At 36.2% G+C, this 22,947-nt stretch overlaps 1 protein-coding gene across 2 annotated transcripts in view; it reads right to left on the bottom strand.

The window, feature by feature from the left end:
• The window catches only part of SETDB2 (SET domain bifurcated histone lysine methyltransferase 2), a 34,857-nt gene extending 13,747 nt beyond the window's left edge, over positions 1-21,110 (bottom strand). For both annotated transcript variants that reach the window (XM_068984631.1, XM_068984632.1), the window contains exons 1-6: positions 21,010-21,110; positions 14,063-14,188; positions 12,981-13,046; positions 9,091-9,187; positions 4,826-5,389; positions 478-594 (exon numbers count right to left, since the gene is read on the bottom strand). In XM_068984631.1, the coding sequence (XP_068840732.1) occupies positions 478-594; positions 4,826-5,389; positions 9,091-9,187; positions 12,981-13,046; positions 14,063-14,188; positions 21,010-21,025 (986 nt within the window). In that variant the 5' untranslated portion in view covers positions 21,026-21,110. The remainder of the gene's footprint in view (positions 1-477; positions 595-4,825; positions 5,390-9,090; positions 9,188-12,980; positions 13,047-14,062; positions 14,189-21,009) is intronic.
• Positions 21,111-22,947: the final 1,837 nt, after the last annotated feature.

Here is a 22,947-nt window from a genome sequence, read left to right as displayed (position 1 = left end):
GACTCTTTGCGACCCCATGAACCGCAGCATGCCAGGCTTCCTTGTCCATCCCCAACTGGCAGAGTCTACCCAAACCCATGTCCATTGAGTCGGTGATGCCATCCAACTGTCTCATCCTCCGTCATCCCCTTCTCCTCCTGCCCTCAATCTTTCCCAGCATCAGGGTCTTTTCCAATGAGTCAGCTCTTCGCATCAGGTGGCCAAAGTATTCGAGTTTCAGCTTCAACATCAGTCCTTCCAATGAACACCCAGGACTGATCTTTGGGATGGGACTGGTTGGATCTCCTTGCAGTCCAAGGGACTCTCAAGAGTCTTCTCCAACACCACAGTTCAAAAGCATCAATTCTTTGGTGCTCAGCTTTCTTTATAGTCCAACTCTCACATTAAGAACATTTAGAAGACTAAATAGGCCTCAGTGATAAAGCACCCTCCTTCAAAGGTATAAACACCCTGCAACAAATCCACAGTGTATCTTACCCAGTAGGTATCTGTCTCTCTAGTCTTTTATATTTATATCCAGCGGTTATTTTATTACTTGACAAGGGGCAAGTCTTGGCATTCCTTGCTGTCAGTTGAAGACATGCACATTTTGTTCTAAGAGGAAGACAATGGATGGAGAAGTCAGAATAAAAAAGCATCAAGTTATGAGGCTCTCCTGACAAAAGTATTAAGAATATAATTGTATTTAAGACAGTTATTTGGGTCATGGATTGTCAAGACTTCTTCCCTAAATAAAACAGACGTCTTTGAAAGACAACATTTACCAAAAGTTTATAAATAATTATAAACTGCCCTGTACCTCGACTTGCTCATTAAATAGTTAACTATACGAGTTTTAACATTTCAAAATGAATTCCTTTCATTTCCTATTCAGCAGAAGCTTCATTGTGAGAATTCTCCCAGGTTTGCTCTCCTACAATGGATAAACTTAAACGTGTCAAGCTCAAAAGAACTTACATAGTTTTGTGTATGTTTTATATTATCTCTCTCTCCAATGACATAAAAATAGACTGAGGAGACTGATGCCACGTATCCAGCTGTTTTTCATAGCGCTGCTAAGCAGTCAACATGAACACCTAAAGACAAATTTCCTCTCTAACTACTGAGATGACTACCTAACATGACAAGGACTTAACACTCGATAGGAGTAAGGAACCTGGGTATCTCAGTTATAAACCAGATGTGTGACTACTGGTTAAAAATCTCTGAATCTCATCTCCTGTGTTAAATGGCAAGTGACTTTAAGATTGTTTCCTCTATGATTCACTTCAGTATTTTTCTGTATATATACAATACATGTCAGAGTGGTAACTACCGTTTCCAACAGAAAAAATAAGCAATAAATTGATTGACTTGGATTCTATTTACAGATGTAGAAATCTATTGCTGCTTTTTCAATACGAGTTTGTTTGCAAAGTTTACAAAGTACAGATAACACAAACAATAACAAACACTCATTCTGACCAGACAGAATCAGCTGTCATCATTTTGTCTAGTCCTTTCTCTTATGTATATACAGCTGACCCTTGATCAGCACGGGTTTCAACTACACAGGTCCACGTATATGTGGATATTTTTCAATAGTAAATAACACAGTACTACATACATGTGGTCATGTATTGATGTGAGAGTTGGACTGTGAAGAAGGCTGAGAGCCGAAGAATTGATGCTTTTGAACTGTGGTGTTGGAGAAGACTCTTGAGAGTCCCTTGGACTGCAAGGAGATCCAACCAGTCCATTCTGAAGGAGATCAGCCCTGGGATTTCTTTGGAGGCAATGATGCTAAAGCTGAAACTCCAGTACTTTGGCCACCTCATGCGAAGAGTTGACTCATTGGATAAGACTCTGATGCTGGGAGGGATTGGGGGCAGGAGGAAAAGGGGACGACAGAGGATGAGATGGCTGGATGGCATCACTGACTCGATGGACATGAGTCTGAGAGAACTCCGGGAGTTGGTGATGGACAGGGAGGCCTGGCGTGCTGCGATTCATGGGGTCGCAAAGAGTTGGACATGACTGAGCGACTGAACTGCACTGAACTGAACATAATCTACAGTTGGATGAAAACTTGGCTGTGGAATTATGGATGCGGAACCGCTTATGTGGGGGGCCAATTATGTTACATGTTATATTTTCGAGGGCTGGCACCCCTAACCCCTGCATTGTTCAAAGGTCAACTATAATTTACAACATATATACTGTATATATGATCTTCCTTAAAAAAAAAAAAAAGATAAAACTAAGCTCTCAAGAGGTTTGGTGAGGCATCCTTTAAACTTTTACAGACATATTTATCCACAAACAATACAATGTATTGTTTTAAAAAATTACTATAGTTATTATCCTACAACTTGTCTTTTCATTCAATATAATGCTTTTGAGATCTACCTTTTTAACTTTTCCACAGCATTTAGAATCACAATTAAACTGCTTCTAGCTTTAATACAACAATGCTGTAACATCCTTATTCTTATGCCCTGTCTAAGCATTGCTTGGGTAGCAGCTTTCAAATATTTTTGACTATGACTCACAGCAAGAAATGTCTTACATTTCTAAGAAAAGATCCTACAGAGGCAGCATATTTATATGTGTGTGTATATGTAAAGTAAGAAATAGCAGTCACATATAAGTACCTTATCACTGTACTTCCTGTACACATGGTACTTTCTGTACAATTTAATTTTTAAGATTCTAGTTACAACCCTTTAAGTGATTTTACATCCTACTAAACTTAGAGCTTGGAAAACAATGCTCTAGGTATAAAAATACTATTGCTGAAAAACAGCAATGCATATCTTCAACTGCTGTGTAATTGTCTGAATACCCTCTTAACACCCCCACCCCCCACCATAAAACTGTCTGGCTTGTTACAGAATTCTAGTTTTATATTTATTTTCCTTCAGCATTTTAAGCTAATATGCCTTTTTGTCTTCTATTATTTTTGATGAAAACTGCCTTGTCAATATATTTTTTCTCTTTTCCATCTGCTAGCATATTTATTCTTTGCCCTAGATACTTGCAAAGTTGCATCGTGATATATTTAGATGTACAGTTATTTTATTTCCCTTCCTAGGACACAGTCGGACACGACTGAAGTGACTTAGCAGCAGCAGCAGCAGCAGTACACAGCAGGCTTTTTCACTCTGAGGACTCCTGTCTTTCTTCAGTTCTGGAAAATTCTCAGCTATTATCTCTTTGAATGATGCTCTCTTCACAGAGGTGTGTTGGAATTTCCCATTGACCTTTCATATTTTTCAACCTGTAAACTTTTTTTCCTCGTATCTTTATCCCTTTGCATTCTGGGAGAACCCTTTAGTTTTGCTTTGCTATTCACTGATTGTTACTCCAGCTATACCAATGCTACCACTTAGTCCATCTACTTAGCTTTTTATTTCCATAACCATATGCTTTATTTCCCGTATTTCTAAATGGCTCTTTTACTTAAATAGTAAAATGATCACTTATATAAAAATCACTTATATAAAAATGATCACCTCCTCATTTCATGGATATTAGGATCTTTTCTCTTTGGACATTTTAGACACACCTATTTTAAAGCCTCCTTCAGTCACATTCTCCATCTCTCTCTGACTCCTCAGGGGGGACCTCTGCCGTCTGTGGGAACTTACGCTGCCTTCACGGTCCTGACTGCCTGTGTGCTCTGACTATGCGAGGTCATGCTTCTGCCCAGGTCACTCCTGGGCGCTCTTCTACACTGGCTGCTCTGGCTCCGACCTACGGGTTTCACAGCTCTCAGCCTGGTTGTTATCAGTACAGTTACATAACTGCAGGCCCTGTGGGTTATCAGCCAACCTCCTAGTCTTGGGTAGGTCCCTGTTTCTGCCCCCTTTCCCTGAGAGCTTGGTGCCCACTCTCCACCATGCATGGGACACGTTTAATTCCCATTCCCGTCAGGATCAGAATCCCTGGCCACAGTGCTCATGACCAATTCCAGATTCCCGTGAGCCTCAGCTTTTTGCTTATTTTGTGACTTCTCTTGTAATTTGTGACCAAAAAACAAACATATGTGTGCTGGTGGTGCATGTTACATGGGGATTAGTTTCTATGGTCTAAGGCAAAAATCACACACCATCAAAATTATGCTTGAAAAAAACCTTGTTAAACTAACCATAAAGTTCAGTAAACACTGTCCAACCCAACAGATGTAGACAGGTTAGAGGCAATGCTTAAAAACAACAACCTATATTTAAACAGAATAAAACTTGGCACAGTGAGAGGTTTCCTCTATGACAAAACCTAAAGGAAAAGGCAATGGCAACCCACTCCAGTGTTCTTGCCTGGAGAATCCCAGGGACGGAGGAGCCTGGTGGGCTTACGTCTATGGGGTTGCACAGAGTCGGACACGACTGAAGCGACTTAGCAGCAGCAGCAGCATAGGTTCAAATCCTGGTGCTTAAATTTGTTGACCTTACATTTGGTTTCTCAACTTCCTCATTTGCAACATGGAAATAATATTAACTACTCCATAAGACTTTGTGAGAACTAAACAAGAGAATAGATGGAAAGCACTTGTCACAATGTTTGGCACAGTTACACGGCATTAGCCCTAATTGTTGCTATCAATAGTTACAGTAACAGATTAAGGGAAAAACTTATCTCTGCAAGAAATAATTCCCCAATAAACAAAGTAATAGCTGAAGAGTTTCCTTCCTACTGCTAAAGGAGAGTGCATCTCTCTATTTTCAATTCTTGATGAACTGGTTTTAGATAAGATAGACAGACAAACTGATACACAGCAGGATTTCTTGACAAGTACCCCTACATTCAGAAGATTTTTTTTGAAATGCCATGTTCTTCTACTCACATGTCTACGCAGCCCTCAGAACAGTCACATGAATCAGTAAACATGTTGGAAAAGCTGTTTAGATAATATGCTCGTGGCCACATAGTCTTTCTGTATTTAAACTGTGGAAGTTTTCTATTGTCAATTTCATTACAGAAAGAAATGGGCACCGATTCCACTCCATTGCTAATATCCACATCAGAAACAATTTCTTCTTCCTTTGGGTAATTCCGAGTCAATTGAACATAGGTATTGAAAGAAAAGTTATCTGTAAATAGAAAGTTACACTCTGTCTCAAGCAGGTAACGAAAAACTTCCTCCATGTTTCGTAGACTCCTTCCACAAGGGGTTTTATAACTCACGTGGAGTGCTGAAGAATGCGAGTTTGTCTTTGCGTGTCGTCTTTGGAAATGGCATTTGACTGGTAGCTGCAGAGGGTTTTCCCCCTTGAAGGTAAATGGCATTTTCATCAGACAGGTGCCAGAGCACTCATGCTTTTGGTAAGATAAATTTAAAGAAGATTCTTTTTCTCTAAAGTCTGCATCTTTATTTTCCATAAGGGGAATTTCTTGGTTTTCTGTAGATCTGTTTAAAATTAATTATTTATTAGAACCTCAAATTTATAGCACAATTCCCCATATTTAAAAAAAAACACTAAGATGATATTTAATTCCTATATTAGTTTCTTCTCAGACAACATGAAAATAAGCCAGACCCTGAAATAAATCTGTTTTACAGTTATATAAAGTTATGTTTTTTAATCTTCTTCTGAGCACCAAATAGGTGGTTTTTTTTTTCTAGCACCACTTCTTCAATGAGTGTCCAATAATTCAGTTCAATTCTGGCATTATCCACCTGTAGTCAGCATCAGATTCCACAAATTAAAGGGTTCAGTCCCATAAACCTGCCCCCAATCCAGATGCAAAATGCAATTTCCAGGTCACCACACTTCTGACCAATCCGTGAGTTTCCACAACCTCCTCCTCTTTGTTAATGGGCTGGAAAGACTCACAGACTTCAGGACAGCATTTTAACTACTATTACCAGTTTATAATAAAAGATGCACTCAGGAACAGCCAAATGGGAGAGAGGCATGGGGTAATGTAGGTAAAAAGGGGCATGGAGTTTCCATACGCCCTCTCCAAATGCACCCCCCTCCCAGCACCTCAAAGTGTCTGCCAACCAGAAAGCTCCAAGAGCCCTGTTGTTTTTTATAGTAGTTTAACTGCTTAAGCATGAAAGATTAAATCACTTGTGACTGGTGATTATCTTCACCTGCAGCCTTTCTCCCCTCCCTGGAGGCTGGGAGGTAGGGCTGCAAGGGCATCAAAGATTCCTTGAATGCCTGCTATGTGCCAGGTGCTATGAAAACAAAGATGAGAGCTCTGTAATCAAGGAACTTACATTCGAGGCAGAGAATTAAGTATTTATAATAAAGTATAAATGATATTATGAATAATGCCATGTTAAATAATGTTATAGAAAGACATCTTTTATTTTTCTGATTTTAAGGGTTCTAATTTTCTAATTAATTTTTTGGGTTTGAGAGTTCAATTTCATCTGGAGTTTATATTGATGTAACATGAATATCTAACTTAAATTCTCCAAATGATATCCAATTGTTCTAGAGTCTTTTACTGAATACTGTCAAGAGTCCTTTCACTTAACTTTGACTTACTAGCTTAATATCTCAAGTTTTTATAAATACAGAAAAATGTTCTCTTATTTTCTAGACTCATTTTTCTTCTGGCCATGCTGTATGGCATGTAGATCTCAGTTCCCCGATCACGGAAAGAACCCATGTCCCCTGCACTGAGAACATGGAGTCTTAATCACTGGACGATCAGGGAATTCCCTAAATAACAAATTTTTAAATGAAAAGCATGTATTTTCATTTTCTAGTTGCTGGAACCATCCTGAAGCCTAGTTTAGATACTGTGATTTCCTTCACTGGAGCTATGAGCAGCAGCACGGTGGCCCTAACTCTATCGTCTTAGCTTGAAACTCTTAACATTTCTAAAAAACATAATAACATGGATAATCCAGAAAATATTTCTATAGTGTTCATTAAAATCATTGGTTTTCTGGTAATGGTTTCTTTTTTAAGAACACTATTCATCATTCTCTTCTTTTTCTCATCCGTTTGCCCTTTTCTTCTACATTTTGGGTAATCTTATAGATTCCAGACTATACCTTTGAGTTCCTTAATAGCAACTTTCACAATGAATACTTCCTTAAAAGAAAGTTTGGGGTAAAACTGATCACTGTACTACTATTTACATTAGGTAATATTTGGAATGATCTATCCATCCTTAAAGGGATGAACAAATAAAATGCATTTTCACATTATGGAAATCCAAACAACAGTTAAAGGGAATGAAACAGATCTATAACACAGCAAGCAACATGATTAGATCTCAAACTAATGCTGAGTAAAGTAAGAAGGTACATATATGAATATTTATGTAAAATTTAAAAACTGTAAGTAATAGCACTAAATATTACTTATGGCTATGTAAATATTTTAAAAATGAACTAGAGAAATAACTGATGACAGTGACTGCTCTTAGAAAGGCAGAGAGGAGAACAGGGTGAGAAGTTAGATATGGCTCAAAAGAGACTACAGTGTTTTGTTTTCTTTTAAAAAAAGACACTGGAAGCAAATACAATGAAATGTTAATAGCTGTTAGTTTTGGGTGGTGTTAGTATAGTTTTTGCTATATTCTTTTATATGTTTCAATCTTAAAAACTCTCAAAAAGATAGTAAAAAATATTGAATGAGAATGCAGCTAAAAGATCAATGCAAATCTATCATATCCATGGACTACAATGCAATAGCACCTAATACATTAAAAATGATGGAAGGAACAACAAAAAAAAAGAGGTAAGGTTATGTTTTCCCTTAAATAATTTCAATCTATTTTAGTAGTTTTTGAATAATACTGGGGGTACATTCCATAGTAAAAATATAGTCTATAATGCATTTTTTGCTTTGTTCTTCCATTTTTCTTTGTTTTTCCATTTAACTTCTATCTTCTTAGCCTAGTCCACTTTAATAAGTTTTTGATTTATTTGTTTACTTTGGTATTCAGTATTTCCTTCTTTTTTAAAGACTGTGCCTGGAATTACTCTTTCCTTATTATTAAATGCCAAGTTCCTTTCTACCACTTTTTCTTACAAAGCATTATAGTATATTCTGAGCTATGAACACTATTTGTCTACCTGGGATATATATACCTTTGGTTTCATTCAGTACTTACTGAAATAAATTCTCTTAAGCTCTCATAGCTTTGTTCTTTGTTTTGTTCTAGACTAATTTACTCTTGAGTGATTTACATAGCTACAGTGTGGCTGAGAGGGTAAAGTGTCTGTCTGCAATGCAGGAGACCTGGGTTTTATTCTTGGGTTGGGAAGATCCCCTAGAGAAGGAAATGGCAACCCACTCCAGTACTCTTGTCTGGAAAACTCCATGGATGGAGGAGCCTGGTAGGCTACAGTCCATGGGGTCGCAAAGAGTCGGACACAACTGAGCAATTCCACTAGTGTTGGATAACCAGTAAACTGAGTGTTTCATTTCCCTTTTCAACTTGATTTTGAACTTTAAAACAAATAAATTATGTTTCAAGCTGGGTTCTGTGGCATTCTTTTCTACAAAATGTCATCAATTTATTTCCCCTATTTTTGGGGAAAGGGAATATGAAATACTGATGATTCAAGAAGTTCTTTGTTATGAAGGGATTAACTCAGCATATATTCAAGAGAAAAAATTTTATCTGGGGTATCCTTAGTTCTAAAGTTTATTAAAAGATTTTATTACTTACAGATTTAACAAATAACCTATGTAGAGAATTATTAAGCTACATAAAATATACAACTTTTAAAATTTTTCAGGAAGGGCAGGGGAAATGGATAGTTAGAGAGTTTGGGATGGACAGCTATACACTGCTATATTTAAAATGGATAACCAACAAGGACCTACTGTAAAGCACAGGGAACTCTGCTCAATGTTATATGGAAGTCTGGATGGGAGGGAGTTTGGGGGAGAATGGATACATGTATATGTATGGCTGAGTACCTTTGCCGTCCACCTGAAACTATCACAGCATTGTTAATCAGCTATACTCCAATACAAAATAAAGAAGATTTAAAAAAAAAAACTTTTCATGGGGAAAGAATCCTTTTTTAATATATTTTATCTACTCTTACGTCAAATGATTAACAATAATAAATCGCTTTCTGGGAGCAAAAGCACTAACAACATAAATAAATTTAACTTCTATACATACAGATAGGTGCAGTCTTTTGGAAAGACATCTTCATATGATGTGGAGGGCAATGAACTTAATTTGTTTTCTTCTGCATTCTGGGTCACAGATGTATGATCTACATGAAAAAATTACAAACAAGTTAAAAATGAGTCACTGTAATATCTAAATAATAACTTTATTGACTAGAGATATAAGAAGCCCTTAAATCTGAAACCATTAAGGTTTCAAAATTGAGGCAAAAATTAGCTATCAACATTTTCAAAAATATTAAGAAAATAAGATAGGATAAAATGAGATGTAGAAGAAATTTCTACTGCAGAAATTCTAATTTGGCCCAAACTTTATCTGAATTTTAATCATCCTTTAAAGCAAACATCAAGTATCCCTATTTCTGCTTGTATTTTACAGAAAAAATAGTGTAACTCTCAGAGACTCTATTAAGGTCGCAAAATGGGAAGCCTTCACATTTCTCTTGCTTTCTCGTTATTCTATTACTTTCTATTTTTGTAGAGGGAAAAGTATTTGGGTTGCTCTTTTTGTCTTTTCATTTGTTCCTTCATAGTTCTCTTAGTTTCCCCTATATCTTTCTGCACTTAATTTCATCTTGAACCAGGATGTCCCTGGTTCATTCTTGTCTCTGTGTTTTCCAACTTCACCTATTCTTACTCTGTAACATAACTTCACTATACAAATAAGCTATGCAGTTAATGAAAAAAAGTTATAGATTTCCTGCTCTTATTTTGGAAAAAAAAAAAGTGAATATGCAGAGTAATCTGTTTTTAAAAAAATTGTTTTTAATCATGCTTTTTCCTATGCAGTGGTGGACCTTAATAAAAAAGTGATTCTCTTCCTGCCTTATTATTAACTTGCATTGGTCCTTTAGTGTAGACCAGTCTTATTAAACAGAAAAAAAAAGTTTAAGAAAATAAAGGAATAGTTTAAGTTATAATCCAGGGTCATGTGTGCAGACAAATGCATCGCTTCAGTCATGTCCAGCTTTTTGTGTCCTTAGGCCACCAGGGTCCTCTGTCCAGGGGATTCTCCAGGCAAGAATACTGGAGATGAATACGACAATATTTGCCATGCTCTACTCCAGGGGATATTCCTGACCCAGGGATCGAACCTGCGTCTCATGTTTCCTGCATTGGGAAGCAGGTTCTTTACCATTAGTGCCACATGGGAAGCCCTAATCCAAGGTCATCCTTGGCTAACTGGAAAGCAAATATCCCTCTTTAGTTATTGAGGTAAAGAAAGAAGGTTTAAAATCTGAAAGATGAAGAGAGCTACAATAACTGATTAACAATTAGTTTCAGCCAGTGGTTAAGACTGTGCTCCCAACGTAGTAGGGAGCAAAAGTTCAATCCCTGGTTGGGGAAGTAATAACCCAATGCCATATGGCACAGCCTTTAAAAAAAAAAAGTAAGTTTTTCAAATTAAGAATTTCTGATTTTTCCCAGCAAATTTCTTTGAATGAGCCATATAACGCCATAGTAACAGACACAAATATAACAAAGGTGTATAAGCAGAGTCGGAAACAAGATTTACTAAAACACATGGAGATTTTATATCAACCATTAGATAAGAGGAGAAAGGAGTAATAATAATTTCTTTCAAGAAAACAGTATCCAGTTCTTTGTATAGGGATACAGCAAATATTTCTAGAATTATACACAAGCAAAGAAAAATCAAACGTGAATTAGTGGTTTAGCGAATTCAGGCTGGATCTGGGATGGCTTGTTTTGACCTCAACACCAAGTCCTTTTGTTTCTCCCAGTCTTAGTATTCCTTTAAAAATAAATACTAATATGAAACCTAAAGTTTAATAAAGTTACTGCTGCTGCTGCTGCTAAGCCGCTTCAGTCGTGTCTGACTCTGTGCGACCCCACAGACGGCACCCCACCAGGCTCCCCCGTTCCTGGGATTCTCCAAGCAAGAACACTGGAGTGGGTTGCCATTTCCTTCTCCAATGCATGAAAGTGAAAAGTGCAAGTGAAGTCACTCAGTCGTGTCTGACTCTTAGCGACTCCATGGACTGCAGCCCACCAGGCTCCTCCATCCATGGGATTTTCCAGGCAAGAGTACTATGAAGTGTTTAATCCCTACATTTGCTACCAATGTCACAACATAATTCCCTGATTACTTTAAAAACATTTGCTAGCTCTACCACTAGCAAACATATACTTCTATTTTGATAAATTTATTACACTTCAGATAAACATATAAAAATGTGAAACTAGAATACTCTGCATTTCTACTAATGAAATCACTACTTTAAAAGAACCAAGACAAAAACCCAACTTACTTTCTTTTACTGGGAAAGATTATTTAGAAAGAAAAAAGCTGTTTAGAATTATTTCTTCTTACCACCTCTTGCACTTATAGGCTTCTCTCTTAGAAAACTAATCTAACCCTTAAGGTATCTTGATTCTAAGTGCTACTGTAGGCTACTGGGAGAAAGACTGTTTTCTTGAAAGAATGTTCTCTCTTCTAAAACTTTACGTTAGCGACTGAAACTGAAAACATTTCTGAAAAATAAAACCTTTCTTTAAAATAAACTGATGCATATACACAATGGAGTATTACTCAGCCATTAAAAAGGATACATTTGAATCAGTTCTAATGAGGTGGATGAAACTGGAGCCTATTATACAGAGTGAAGTAAGCCAGAAAGAGAAACACCAATACAGTACCCCATATATATGGAATTAATAAAGATGGTAACGATAACCCTGTATGAGACAGCAAAAGAGACCAGTCTTTTGGACTCTGTGGGAGAGGGCAAGGGTGGGCTGATTTGGGAGAATGGCATTGAAACATGTATAATATCATATGTGAAACGAATCGCCAGTCCAGGCTCGATGCATGATACAGGATGCTTGGGGCTGGTGCACTGGGATGACCCAGAGGTATGGCATGGGGAGGGAGGTAGGAGGGGGGTTCAGGATGAGGAACAAGTGTACACCTGTGGCGGATTCATGCTGATGTATGGCAAAACCAATACAATATTGTAAAGTAATTAGCCTCCAATTAAAATAAATAAATTTATATTTTAAAAAAATAAATAAAATAAACTGATGATGTTAAACCATATTTTCAAAGATTTAAAACTCTAAGGCTCCAAATTATGACAGTTAAAATGATTACAATCTGTTGAAAATATATGGCAGCATTAACTAAAATTTAGAAAATGTACTTCAGCACTTTAGCAAATTGGTGATAGTCTAACATTTATAGGCTATTGATTCTGATAACTTTTTAATAAAGAAAAGTTTTTTAATTGAAGGATAATTGATTGACAGTGTTGTGTTTGTTATATAGCAATGCGATTCAGTTATATATACACACACACACATATGGTCTTCTTCATATTCTTCTCAATTATGGACTATTATAGCATATTGAACATAGTTCCCTGTACTATACAGTAGGACCTTGTTGTTTACCTAAAATAACTTCTCAATTTTTCTTTTTCTAATCCTAGTACATTATCTTTGTTCAATTCCTTTAAAGTTGATACACTGATGTTCTAATAATAATCTAGAAATGAAAAAAGTTTCCATCAATTTATCTATACCAAAATATATCTTTGTAGCATTGTTCTTTACACAAAGCAGGTTTACAGTGGTTTGGAGTCTTGGAATTCTGTTTGTGCTTCTTATAGGAGAACCTTTTTTGAAGAAGAGATACATTTGTTCTTCCTGAGAGGTTTAACAGGGTGTGCATTTCCTATCTCTGGATGGGCAGGACTTTTCATTGACTAGGAACACTGATTTCCATAACTTACCTATATGGATCTTGCAGTTTTATTTTAAACTGTCTTTGCTTAACGCAACATAATTAAGGCTGGCTTGCTTCAAAGCAAGAAAACAGCAGAGAATATTCTAGGTTAGGATTAGAAATGTACATACCCTTTACCAATGCTGAATTGTGGTTTATAGTTGCATCTTTTACTAGAATCATTGCTTGGATGTATTCTGTTAAGGAAGGGAAAAAAGAATGAAAACAATCAGCAACAGCATAACCTTATTCAAGATGTCAGCTACTGTGCTATGCAATTCACTGATACATACTTCATCTCCTTCAATCTTTGTAACTCCTCTGAGAGGTTTTTATGAGTATCTACTTTAAAGACAAAGAAATTGAAGCTTATAGGTTAAGCTGTTTACTTCAGATCAATCAGATAGGAAGAGGTAGAAGTGAATTCAAACCTACATATATCAGATTCATGAAGGAATGAGAATATTAAAATGAAAGACAGTATTAATTTTGCAGACAAACACACAACAGATTAATGTCATAGAATATCCAAAAAGAATTAAGAATATCCTGGGGAAAACAAAGAATAGGAGGGGGGAAATTTTGCTTGAAAATCATATATTCTGATGTAATGAAGGAAGTTTCCATATAAAAGTCTATATTCTACAACTACCTGGGCTGAAGACAAAGAAACAGAAAAAATAAAAACGTGGATGACTGAACTGACTGCCTATGTAAAACACAAGATTTGCTTTCTGAAGACTACTAAGGCAAATTCTGTTTAAAGCAGGCAAAACATATCCATATACATCTAAGCTGTCTCTGAAAGACTGGGTGATGGATAATCTGTTATATTTTACTGTATGTACCAAATGTTCTACAAGGAGCACATACTAGTTTTGTAATACACCCCCTCCACCCTGCATAAAGGTACAATGAGGGAGAGAAAAGTAGCCTGAGATAAGGAGATTTATTTATTCATAATTTATTTATTATTCAAAATAATCATCTTCAGCCACTTTTACAAATGTTCATAGTATGATAAAAATGAGTTTTTATAGAAACAGAGCATATACACAAAAAAAGCAAACAGAACTGATGTCAGGTTCTTAGAAAACAAAAGAAAATATCTTGACTTTTAAAACAAATAGCAATACTGGAATTAGAACTAAACTGTATTGCCAGTGGGCAATATTTAGCATTAAATGTGTTGAAAGTTTTTATGGCTTCATACCTTTATTTGTGGCAGACCCATCTTTGATCTTTTGTTTCAGTGACTGCAGCACATTTTGCACTTGTTCAAATATGAAATCCACTTTCCCATCATCTTCCAGATCCATCCAGAAAGTTTTTGCATCACCTAAAGAAAAAATAAGTGAATAGCCTAAGAGCTCAACAGACATAGACTGTAACTTTCCTAAGGAACATGCTATTAAAAATCCACTTAAGTTTCTAAATAAAATCAAGATTTAATTGGGCTATTACTTTCCTTCAGGAAAAAGATTTTTGTCACTGTTTCTTCTTTTCTCTTTCGGCCACATGATCTTAGCTCCCTGACCAGGGACTGAACCCGGGTCCTTGGCTGTGGAAGTGTGGAGGCCTAACCACTGGAGTCCTTGGTCACTGTCTCTTTAGAAAGAATGAAAAACAAAGATGACCTAGGCATCTCCCTTATTTCTGCTAACTAAAAAAAAAAAGTGTTGAAAACTTTAGTGAAACTATTTCTTGACTGGAAAACAGAAGGAATGACTTCATTCTGGGGTGGAAGTGGGCGTACTTATGGACAACTATACATTTAAAATTTTTCAAGGACATAACCTCCAATGAGTATCAAGTGGATGATTTCAGAATGAAACATCTCAACAACCGTTGAAATAATGAAATATCTAACACTAATGCTTTTAAAAATCTTTGCTACCAACTTTTTAATGGTTATGTTGACTGAAGAAAAACCATCTAAAAGCTGAAAATTATGTTTTATTTGGGGATCTACTGAGGACTACAGTCTGGGAGAGAGCCTCTGAGATAGCTCTGAGAAACGGCTCCCAAGAGGTAAGGGAGGAGTCAGGATAAACAGTTTTTGCTGAGAGGAAAAAATAAAACATGTAATTAAAGATTGAATGATTACTGCCAATCACAAAGAACAGATGTCTCAATTTAACCATGTTAGTGCTTTTTTATGTCTAGGGAGATACAAGAGTCTGGGCTCGCTGAAATTATTCTTTGGATATGCATCTTAACTATCTGCGGTCAGTCCCTAATTTCTCTACCTTTTCAGTTCTCCTCAGGGAGTGCCACTGGGGGTGGATGCAGATGTTGGCTTGAGGGCAGGCAGCACTATTTTCTGAAGTGGCAGGCAATATTTTTTGTTCACAGTGACATGAGGCAAAATAATGTTTAAAGCTTTTATAAAGTTATATAGATAAACTAACATTTCAGATGCTCAGCAAACTAACACTGTAATCAAAAATTTCCATCCTTTCACAGTTGAAAACAGAAATATGAGAAATGCAATGAAAATAAACTGACAAAAGTCAAATCTCACACCATGTTTCAAAGTAACAAAAATACCCAAAATGTTAAACACAAATTATTTCTAAAATAGGTAACATTAATGCATACAATGCTTAAAATGAATAGGGCCTTAAGCAAAGGAGGAAATGCACTGAAGACAGGTCACTTGAGAAGCCACTGGGAGGATTAATGAGCAGACAGCACAGTAAGTTCACCAAAAAATACATTTTCCTTCATAAAAATTAAACCCAGAACCTCCCAGTTAGTAACGGTGGGGAATTCTTCAGTCTCTACTCTCCCTGGCAGTCATCTTACCCCAAGGGGACCTCTGGCTAACGAAGCGGCTGCTCTCCAGCAGCCTCAGGAGGAGCACTGCTTCCCTGTTACCTCTCTGGCCTATTGTGTACTACACAAGACTAAGCCTACTTTTAATTCCCCAAAGCACAGTTCAGACAAACGTTTCAACACTTGAAAAAAAGAAAAAACACACACAATGTGAAAAGGCAAAAGGGATGAGAAATGTTTTAGAGAAAGGTAGGGGCTGTGACACGGAGGGCCTTGTGTGCCAAACTAAGCAACCTTATTTTTATATGGAAGGCAACGGAGAGCCACTTGAGAGGCTTAAGCAGCTTATCGTTATGTCATTAATTTGTTTTTAAAAGTATCACTCATGGGGCAGTGGGAAAAGGGAGTCAAGACTGATTTCTGTTCCTGATTTGGTCAACCACATGTATAATACTGGTATTATTTGTAACAGTGAATAAAGGTAGAGCAACAAGTGGGAAATTCAAGCAGCACAGGCAAAGTGGATACACAGGTTCCAGAGGAAGATCTGGTCCAGATAGACAAGTTAATTTTGGAGTCAATGATACAAAAATTCTTGATTGAAGCCACAGAGGAGATGTGATTAGAGAGAATGCGTAGAATGAGAAGGGTTTTCTGTAAAACATCAACATGTAAGTGATGCGAATAAGAAAAAGGAATCATGGAGACTGAGAAGGAATATAGCACCAGATACTTGAGTTGAAACTCAAATCAGTAAACTAATACTGCTGCTACTTGCCTCTAGAAATGAAGAATATCATCTTACAACTCCACTGTCTATCCAAGCTTGCTCCATTATTCAGCTAGATTTAAGATTTATTGCAAGAACATAATCATGAAGCAAGAGGTACGGCACCTTTGCAAAGAAGGAAGACAACTATAGTTATACTATATGTCTTCCAATCTCACATGAGATAGAGTCTTTGTAAATAGGCAACAGTCATGAATCATGTTGACCTGAGCTCATTTAGTAGATGAATATTTATAGACTGCTTACTAAATACACTGATAATGACCTAGGTACATGTATATGTATGTATTTATCTTTCTCCATCCATTCCTTGAAGAGCTTCAGGGCAGTGGTCCAGAGAATCTCTAAGACACCTTTGAGCCTGTTATCAGCCAAGTATAGTTTATGAATTCTTGGATGTTGGGGCTTCCTTGGTGGCTCAGATGGTAAAGAATCTACCTGCGATGCGGGGCACCTGGGTTTGATCCCTGGGTGGGGAAGATCCCCTGGAGAAGGAATGGCAACCCACTCCAGTATTCTTGCCTAGAGAATCCCCATGAATAGAGAAGCCTGGCGGACTATAGTCCATGGGTCAAAAGAGTCGGACACGACTGAGTGACTAAGCACAGCATAGCACAAATCTTTTCAGACAATACACTAGGTCAAAGTATTTTAACAGTAATATATTATTTGCTTTTTCTTCCCTATATTGACATTAGCTGATGGTTCAAAAGCTCTGGTGAATAAAAGTGCTGGAGCCTTAGTGTGAATCAAGGCAGTTGCACCAAACTACCAGTTAGCCATTGTATTGTTTACCACCAATTTCACTTAGGGTTCTTGATAAGGCAACATAAATAATTACCACAGTACAATGGCTCTTTCAAGGAAAACCACTAGTGAGACCGTTTTGAGTTGTAAGATAAACTAGCTTTCTTATCCTCCCATCAGTTCAGTTGCTCAGCCATGCCTGACTCTTTGCAACCCCATGAATCGCAGCACGCCAGGCCTCCCTGCCATCACCAACTCCTGGAGTTCACCCAAACCCATGTCCATTGAGTCAATGATGCCATCCAACCATCTCATCCTCTGTCGTCCCCTTCTCCTCCTGCCCTCAATCTTTCCCAGCATCAGGGTCTTTTCAAATGAGTCAGCTCTTCACATCAGGGGCCAAAGTACTGGAATTTCAGCTTCAACATCAGTCCTTCCAATGAACACCCACGACTGATCTCCTTTAGGATGGACTGGTTGGATCTCCTTGCAGTCCAAAGGACTCTCGAGAGTCTTCTCCAACACCACAGTTCAAAAGCATCAATTCTTCGGTGCTCAGCCTTCTTCACAGTCCAACTCTCACATCCATACATGACCACTGGAAAAACCATACCCTTGACTAGACGGACCTTTGTTGGCAAAGTAATGTCTCTGCTTTTTAATATGCTGTCTAGGTTGGTCATAACTTTCCTTCCAAGGAGTAAGTGTCTTTTAATTTCATGGCTGCAATCACCATCTGCAGTGATTTGGGAGCCCAGAAAAATAAAGTTAGCCACTGTGTCCCCATCTATTTCCCATGAAGTGATGGGACCAGATGCCATGATCTTCGTTTTCTGAATGTTGAGCTTTAAGCCAGCTTTTTCACTCTCCTTTCACTTTCCTCAATAGGCTCTTTAATTCTTCACTTTCTGCCATAAGGGTGGTGTCATCTGCATATCTGAGGTTATTGATATTTCTCCTGGCAATCTTGATTCCAGCTTGTGCTTCCTCCAGCCCAGCGCTTCTCATGACCATGGAAAACCATTTTTACTTAAAAGAAACACTAATAAAAATTATGGTTTTCTGGCTGGGTGTTTGGTACACATTTTCTCAAACTTGAAGGACAAAACTAACTGCAGTCATTGCTAATGATAAAATTCAAGCTACCAAATTAAAATTGAAAATTTAGAAAACTTGCATCTGCCATGGTAAGTTTGAAAGGTTCTCACTAATTCATCAATTTTAGATGACTGATAGCGATATTAACAAATGTAATTTTAAAATACTGTGATTAAATGTGTCAACATTTAGAAAAATCTGCATAATTCATTGCACCAATGTTTTCCAAGTGGCCAATGCATGATGTTATAAAATCATGCCTGTGTAAGAGACCCATTCAAAGTGCAAGGCAAATCAATGGATTTTAACGTAACAGTGTAAAGAAAACTCACTGATATGAATTCAGATTCCACACTATAACTAATCTTGAAGGAATGACTACTTTTTGAGTTTTGTAGTTGTATCAAATAAAAATTTCCACGATTATCTGAGAGGCTATTAAAATATTCTTCCTTTTTCCAACTTCTTGTCTGTGTGAAGCTTCATTTTCTTTATACATTTACACTGAAGCCTCATTTCACAACAGACTGAAGGCAGAAGCAGATATGAGAATCTCTCTTCTATTAAGCCAACTATCAAAGAGATTTGTAAAAATAAAAAACAGTGGTTTTCTAATTTTTTTGTTTCAGAAAATAGTTCTCTCTCACGTAATTTATATTAACATGTTGGGTTTATTATTTTAAAAATATAGATCAATTACCATTTTTGAAGCTTCTCAATTTCTTAATATAGTAAATATGAACAGATATGAACCACATAAACAAAAGCTATTGAGGGTTTTAAATACTTTGAAGAGCATAAAGTAGGCTTTATACTCTTTATACTCTGAAACCAAAAGAAGGCTTAAAACCACTGGCCTAGATAACTGTCCAGTGAAATAGGTACTACAATCTGTTTAACAATTCACCTATTACACACATGTTAAAAGGTGGTGAAACTATTCTGTATGATACTGTAATGGTGTATACGTAACATTATGCATTCATCAAAACCCACAGTACTTGAAAGCACAAAGAGGGAAGCTTAATGTACGCAATATCATTTAAGAGATCAGGGATCCCAGGAAAGCATGTATACACAACTTTGCTGAAGGGCTGGGTGGAAAAGATGCGGATTGAAACAACTTTGGAAATAAGTGGACTCTGTAAAACTACAGGCAAAAGGAACTTGCGCAAGCACTGAGGTTTCCCACCTCTGAATGAGTTTATACTTCTGATACTGCTATACATATGTATTGGAATTAAGCAAATAAATACGTGGATAACAGATAATGGGAATTTACAGATAAGCAAGGAGACTAGGTTAGCATACCCATGTGGTAATGGATTAGAGCCAGAAACATGAGTATAAACTCATGTTTAACTTAATATAGTTAGAGATGGTTACATACAGAAATATTTATAGATACGTATAAATACAATTTATATATATCTTGCTCTGTCAGTTGAGAGGGCCTATAATCAAGACACCCCAAGAGCAACAAACACACCTACTGCCCAGATCTTGGTTGGTAATACCATTCTGCAATAAAAGGAACCTGGTAGGCTCATTCAAGAAATGGCTCATTCTAGGAGGATGGCAGGAAATACGAGATTAACTTGGAGCATCTTTTAGTACCAGAAAATAAGAAAGTGCTAAAAACCAAAAACAAAGAACAAAACAAAAACCACCTGCACTGATGGAGTATGTCAAAGGGGGAGGAGACTGACTGAAAGAGCTCCAAATGCCCAATCCTGGGATAATTTGAATAACAAAATAAAAAAGTACTGGATTATAACCCAAAATATAAAATATGTATTCACGAATCTATACTGATATAAATACATGACTGAATAAATACATATATTGGGGAGAGGAGACCAATCTCCCTTGTAGAAGAATTTTGAATAATAGTGTGAGTATCCTGCTCTCAAAGAGGAGTATGACTTTCCGCTCTTTAAGTATGGGCTGCACATAGTGATTTCCTGTCAAAGAGTAAGTAGGGAAACGGAAGGGAAAGAGAGCAGTAATTTACAGTGGAGAAATCACTGAACACAATTCAGCCAGGATCAACATCAACAGACAAGAAATCATGTTGATAACATGTACCCTTGACATCATTTGGTAAAAAATGACACTTTACCTCTATGGTCTTCCTCCCCCAAATAAACAACCCCAGGTCTAATCATGAGAAAAAAAAAATATCACTCAATAATTCCAATAGAGGAGCATCTTCTAAGACACTTGGATACAAAATCTTACAAAAACAAGAAATGTCTGAGAAACTGTTATATCCAAGAGGACCCTAAGGAGACATGACAAGTAAATGTAATGTGGTATCCTGAATGGGACCCTGGAATAGAAAAAGACATCATGTAAGGAAATAAGAATAAATTATGAACTTTAGTTAACAATAATGTGTCAGTAACAATAACTGTAACAAATGTATCAGGCAAATGTTAGATTTTAATCATAGGCAGAACTGGGTGCATGGAACTCTGTACCAGCCTTTCAATTTTTCTGTAAAGTTTAAAGTTTTCTAAAAAAATAAAGTATATTTTTTAAAAGTACATTTAAGTACTGACTAAGCATTACAGATACACAATTAATTATAAAAAGTCAAAACTGTTGTTCCATGAGAGTAAATCCTTAATTGTAATTCAGGGAAGTCACATGCAATGAAAAAACTTGAAAATTCGACAATTCAACTTCATTAAGAAGTCTATATACTTTTAAACATAAAGTTTAACAATGGTTTTTCAACCTACCATTTTTTTCTCCCATCTTTTGGTGCTGTTTACAAACATCAAATTCTTCAAAATTAACTGTATCAAAGAACTGAATCACTTTGATTGTAGAATATAACTGGAATCCAACTGTGGTCTCTGAAATTTGCAGTACTCAGAGAAAATATATCATTATACTGTTTTAAGCCGAATATTCTTTGACACCTGAATTTTAAACTGTGCTTGAAGAAACTTTCCGAAATGATTACTAGTCCAACTTAATGATCACTCCATGAATCTTTATCAAGTGAATACGTACAGTTGTATCAAATCATCAACAGTATCTTTTTAAAAACAAAAATCAACTCCATCTTTTGGTCCATGAATACATGAAACATTCTGTAAGGAAAACAATAAGGAATGGTAAAAGGCATATTTGAAAACAATAAAATATATCAGAAAAAGAGGGTTGTTGTAACAATAGCTCTATCTTTTAAAATAGCATGAACTATCATGAAAAAAGAATACATATTAACTGGAAAAATATGTAAAATATAAATATTAGGAATATTATAGGAAAATTCAAAACTACCTATTTAAAATATATGTTAATTAATATAAAGTATCTCCATTTCATAAACCTTTAAAAACTTTTAAATGGGGCCAATAATGTTAACTACTTCAAAAGACTATTGTGAGGGTGACTTATCCCTTAGAATAATACCTGGCACATTACAAAGGACTCGATGAATGCTAAGTTATTATTATTCTTTCTGTATATATACTTTAAAAACAAAATTTGAATTTTAGTATATATAAATTTTTATGATCTTTCATTGATAATATATCTTGCATTTTCTCTCATCATTAATGTTTTTCTATAATATGACCTTTTAAGTGACTGTACAATATACTTTGGTCAATAATCCATTAAGTTAAATTATACCAAAGAATTTTAATAATTAAAATGTAGTAAGTTATTAAGTCAACCTCTATATCAGACATTTAGATTATTTCTACTTTTCCAATACAATAAATAATGATGGAATATACTTTATGCCTATCTCTGATTATTTCCTTAAGATACACACCTAGAGGCGGAACTAAAGGTCAAAAAGAGGTCAGCAGTTTTAGTCTCAGGATGTTAGTCAACACATGATAAATTCTTCTCCTACTCCCACACCAAATTCACAGAAATCTTAATTTTTTTAATTAAAAATATAGAATCATGCTGAAAATAAAAAGGAAATTATCTATAGACTGAGTCTGTGGGACCTCTCTGTGGAAAGGAAACAGATGGGAAGTTGCAAAGATAATGCCAACCACAAACGTATCATGGCAAAATAAAGAGCAGATCCTCTCAGAGGAGATGAGCATGTACAACCAAGAGTCACCAAACACCTGAAAAAAGTTACACCATGGAAGAGACTTAACAAGCCCACCAAACTCATGAATTGAATTGAATTACAGAGAATTAACTGAGCATCCTGAAAATAATTTTAAAACAAGTATTATTGTATTCAATATCAAAGAGCTAAAGAAATAACATACAATTCTGAAAAATAATTAACTGGATATCTTGGACATAAAAGTAGTTGTTAAATAAACTCAATAATTATCATTCATAGTAACAGATTCAGATAAAGAGCCAGGAGACAAAGTTGAGTAACTCACTCAGAATACAGAGCAAAGAACTGGCAAAAAGAGGGTAAGTAGAAAGAAGACAAGGCAATAATGATCAAAAAATTCTTATAACTGGAAAACACATAGGCCACTAAGAGTAACAAAATAAACTTATTAATACAAACCACTAGACAAACCATGGGTAAACTTCAGAATATCAAGAATAAAGACAAAGCCTCAGAAACTTTCAGAAAATCTAGATGGTCTAAAATGAACATTTATCAAACTGGTAATCAGACTTCTCATCAGAAATGTCGATGCAAAATGTTAAGGGAAAATAAGCCTGAATTCAGAATA

Source organism: Capricornis sumatraensis, chromosome 12 (assembly GCF_032405125.1).
Source record: "Capricornis sumatraensis isolate serow.1 chromosome 12, serow.2, whole genome shotgun sequence".
Lineage (NCBI taxonomy): Eukaryota > Metazoa > Chordata > Mammalia > Artiodactyla > Bovidae > Capricornis > Capricornis sumatraensis.
The sequence above is the reverse complement of the archived record's forward strand: the minus strand, read 5'-3'. Positions and strand labels throughout refer to the sequence as shown.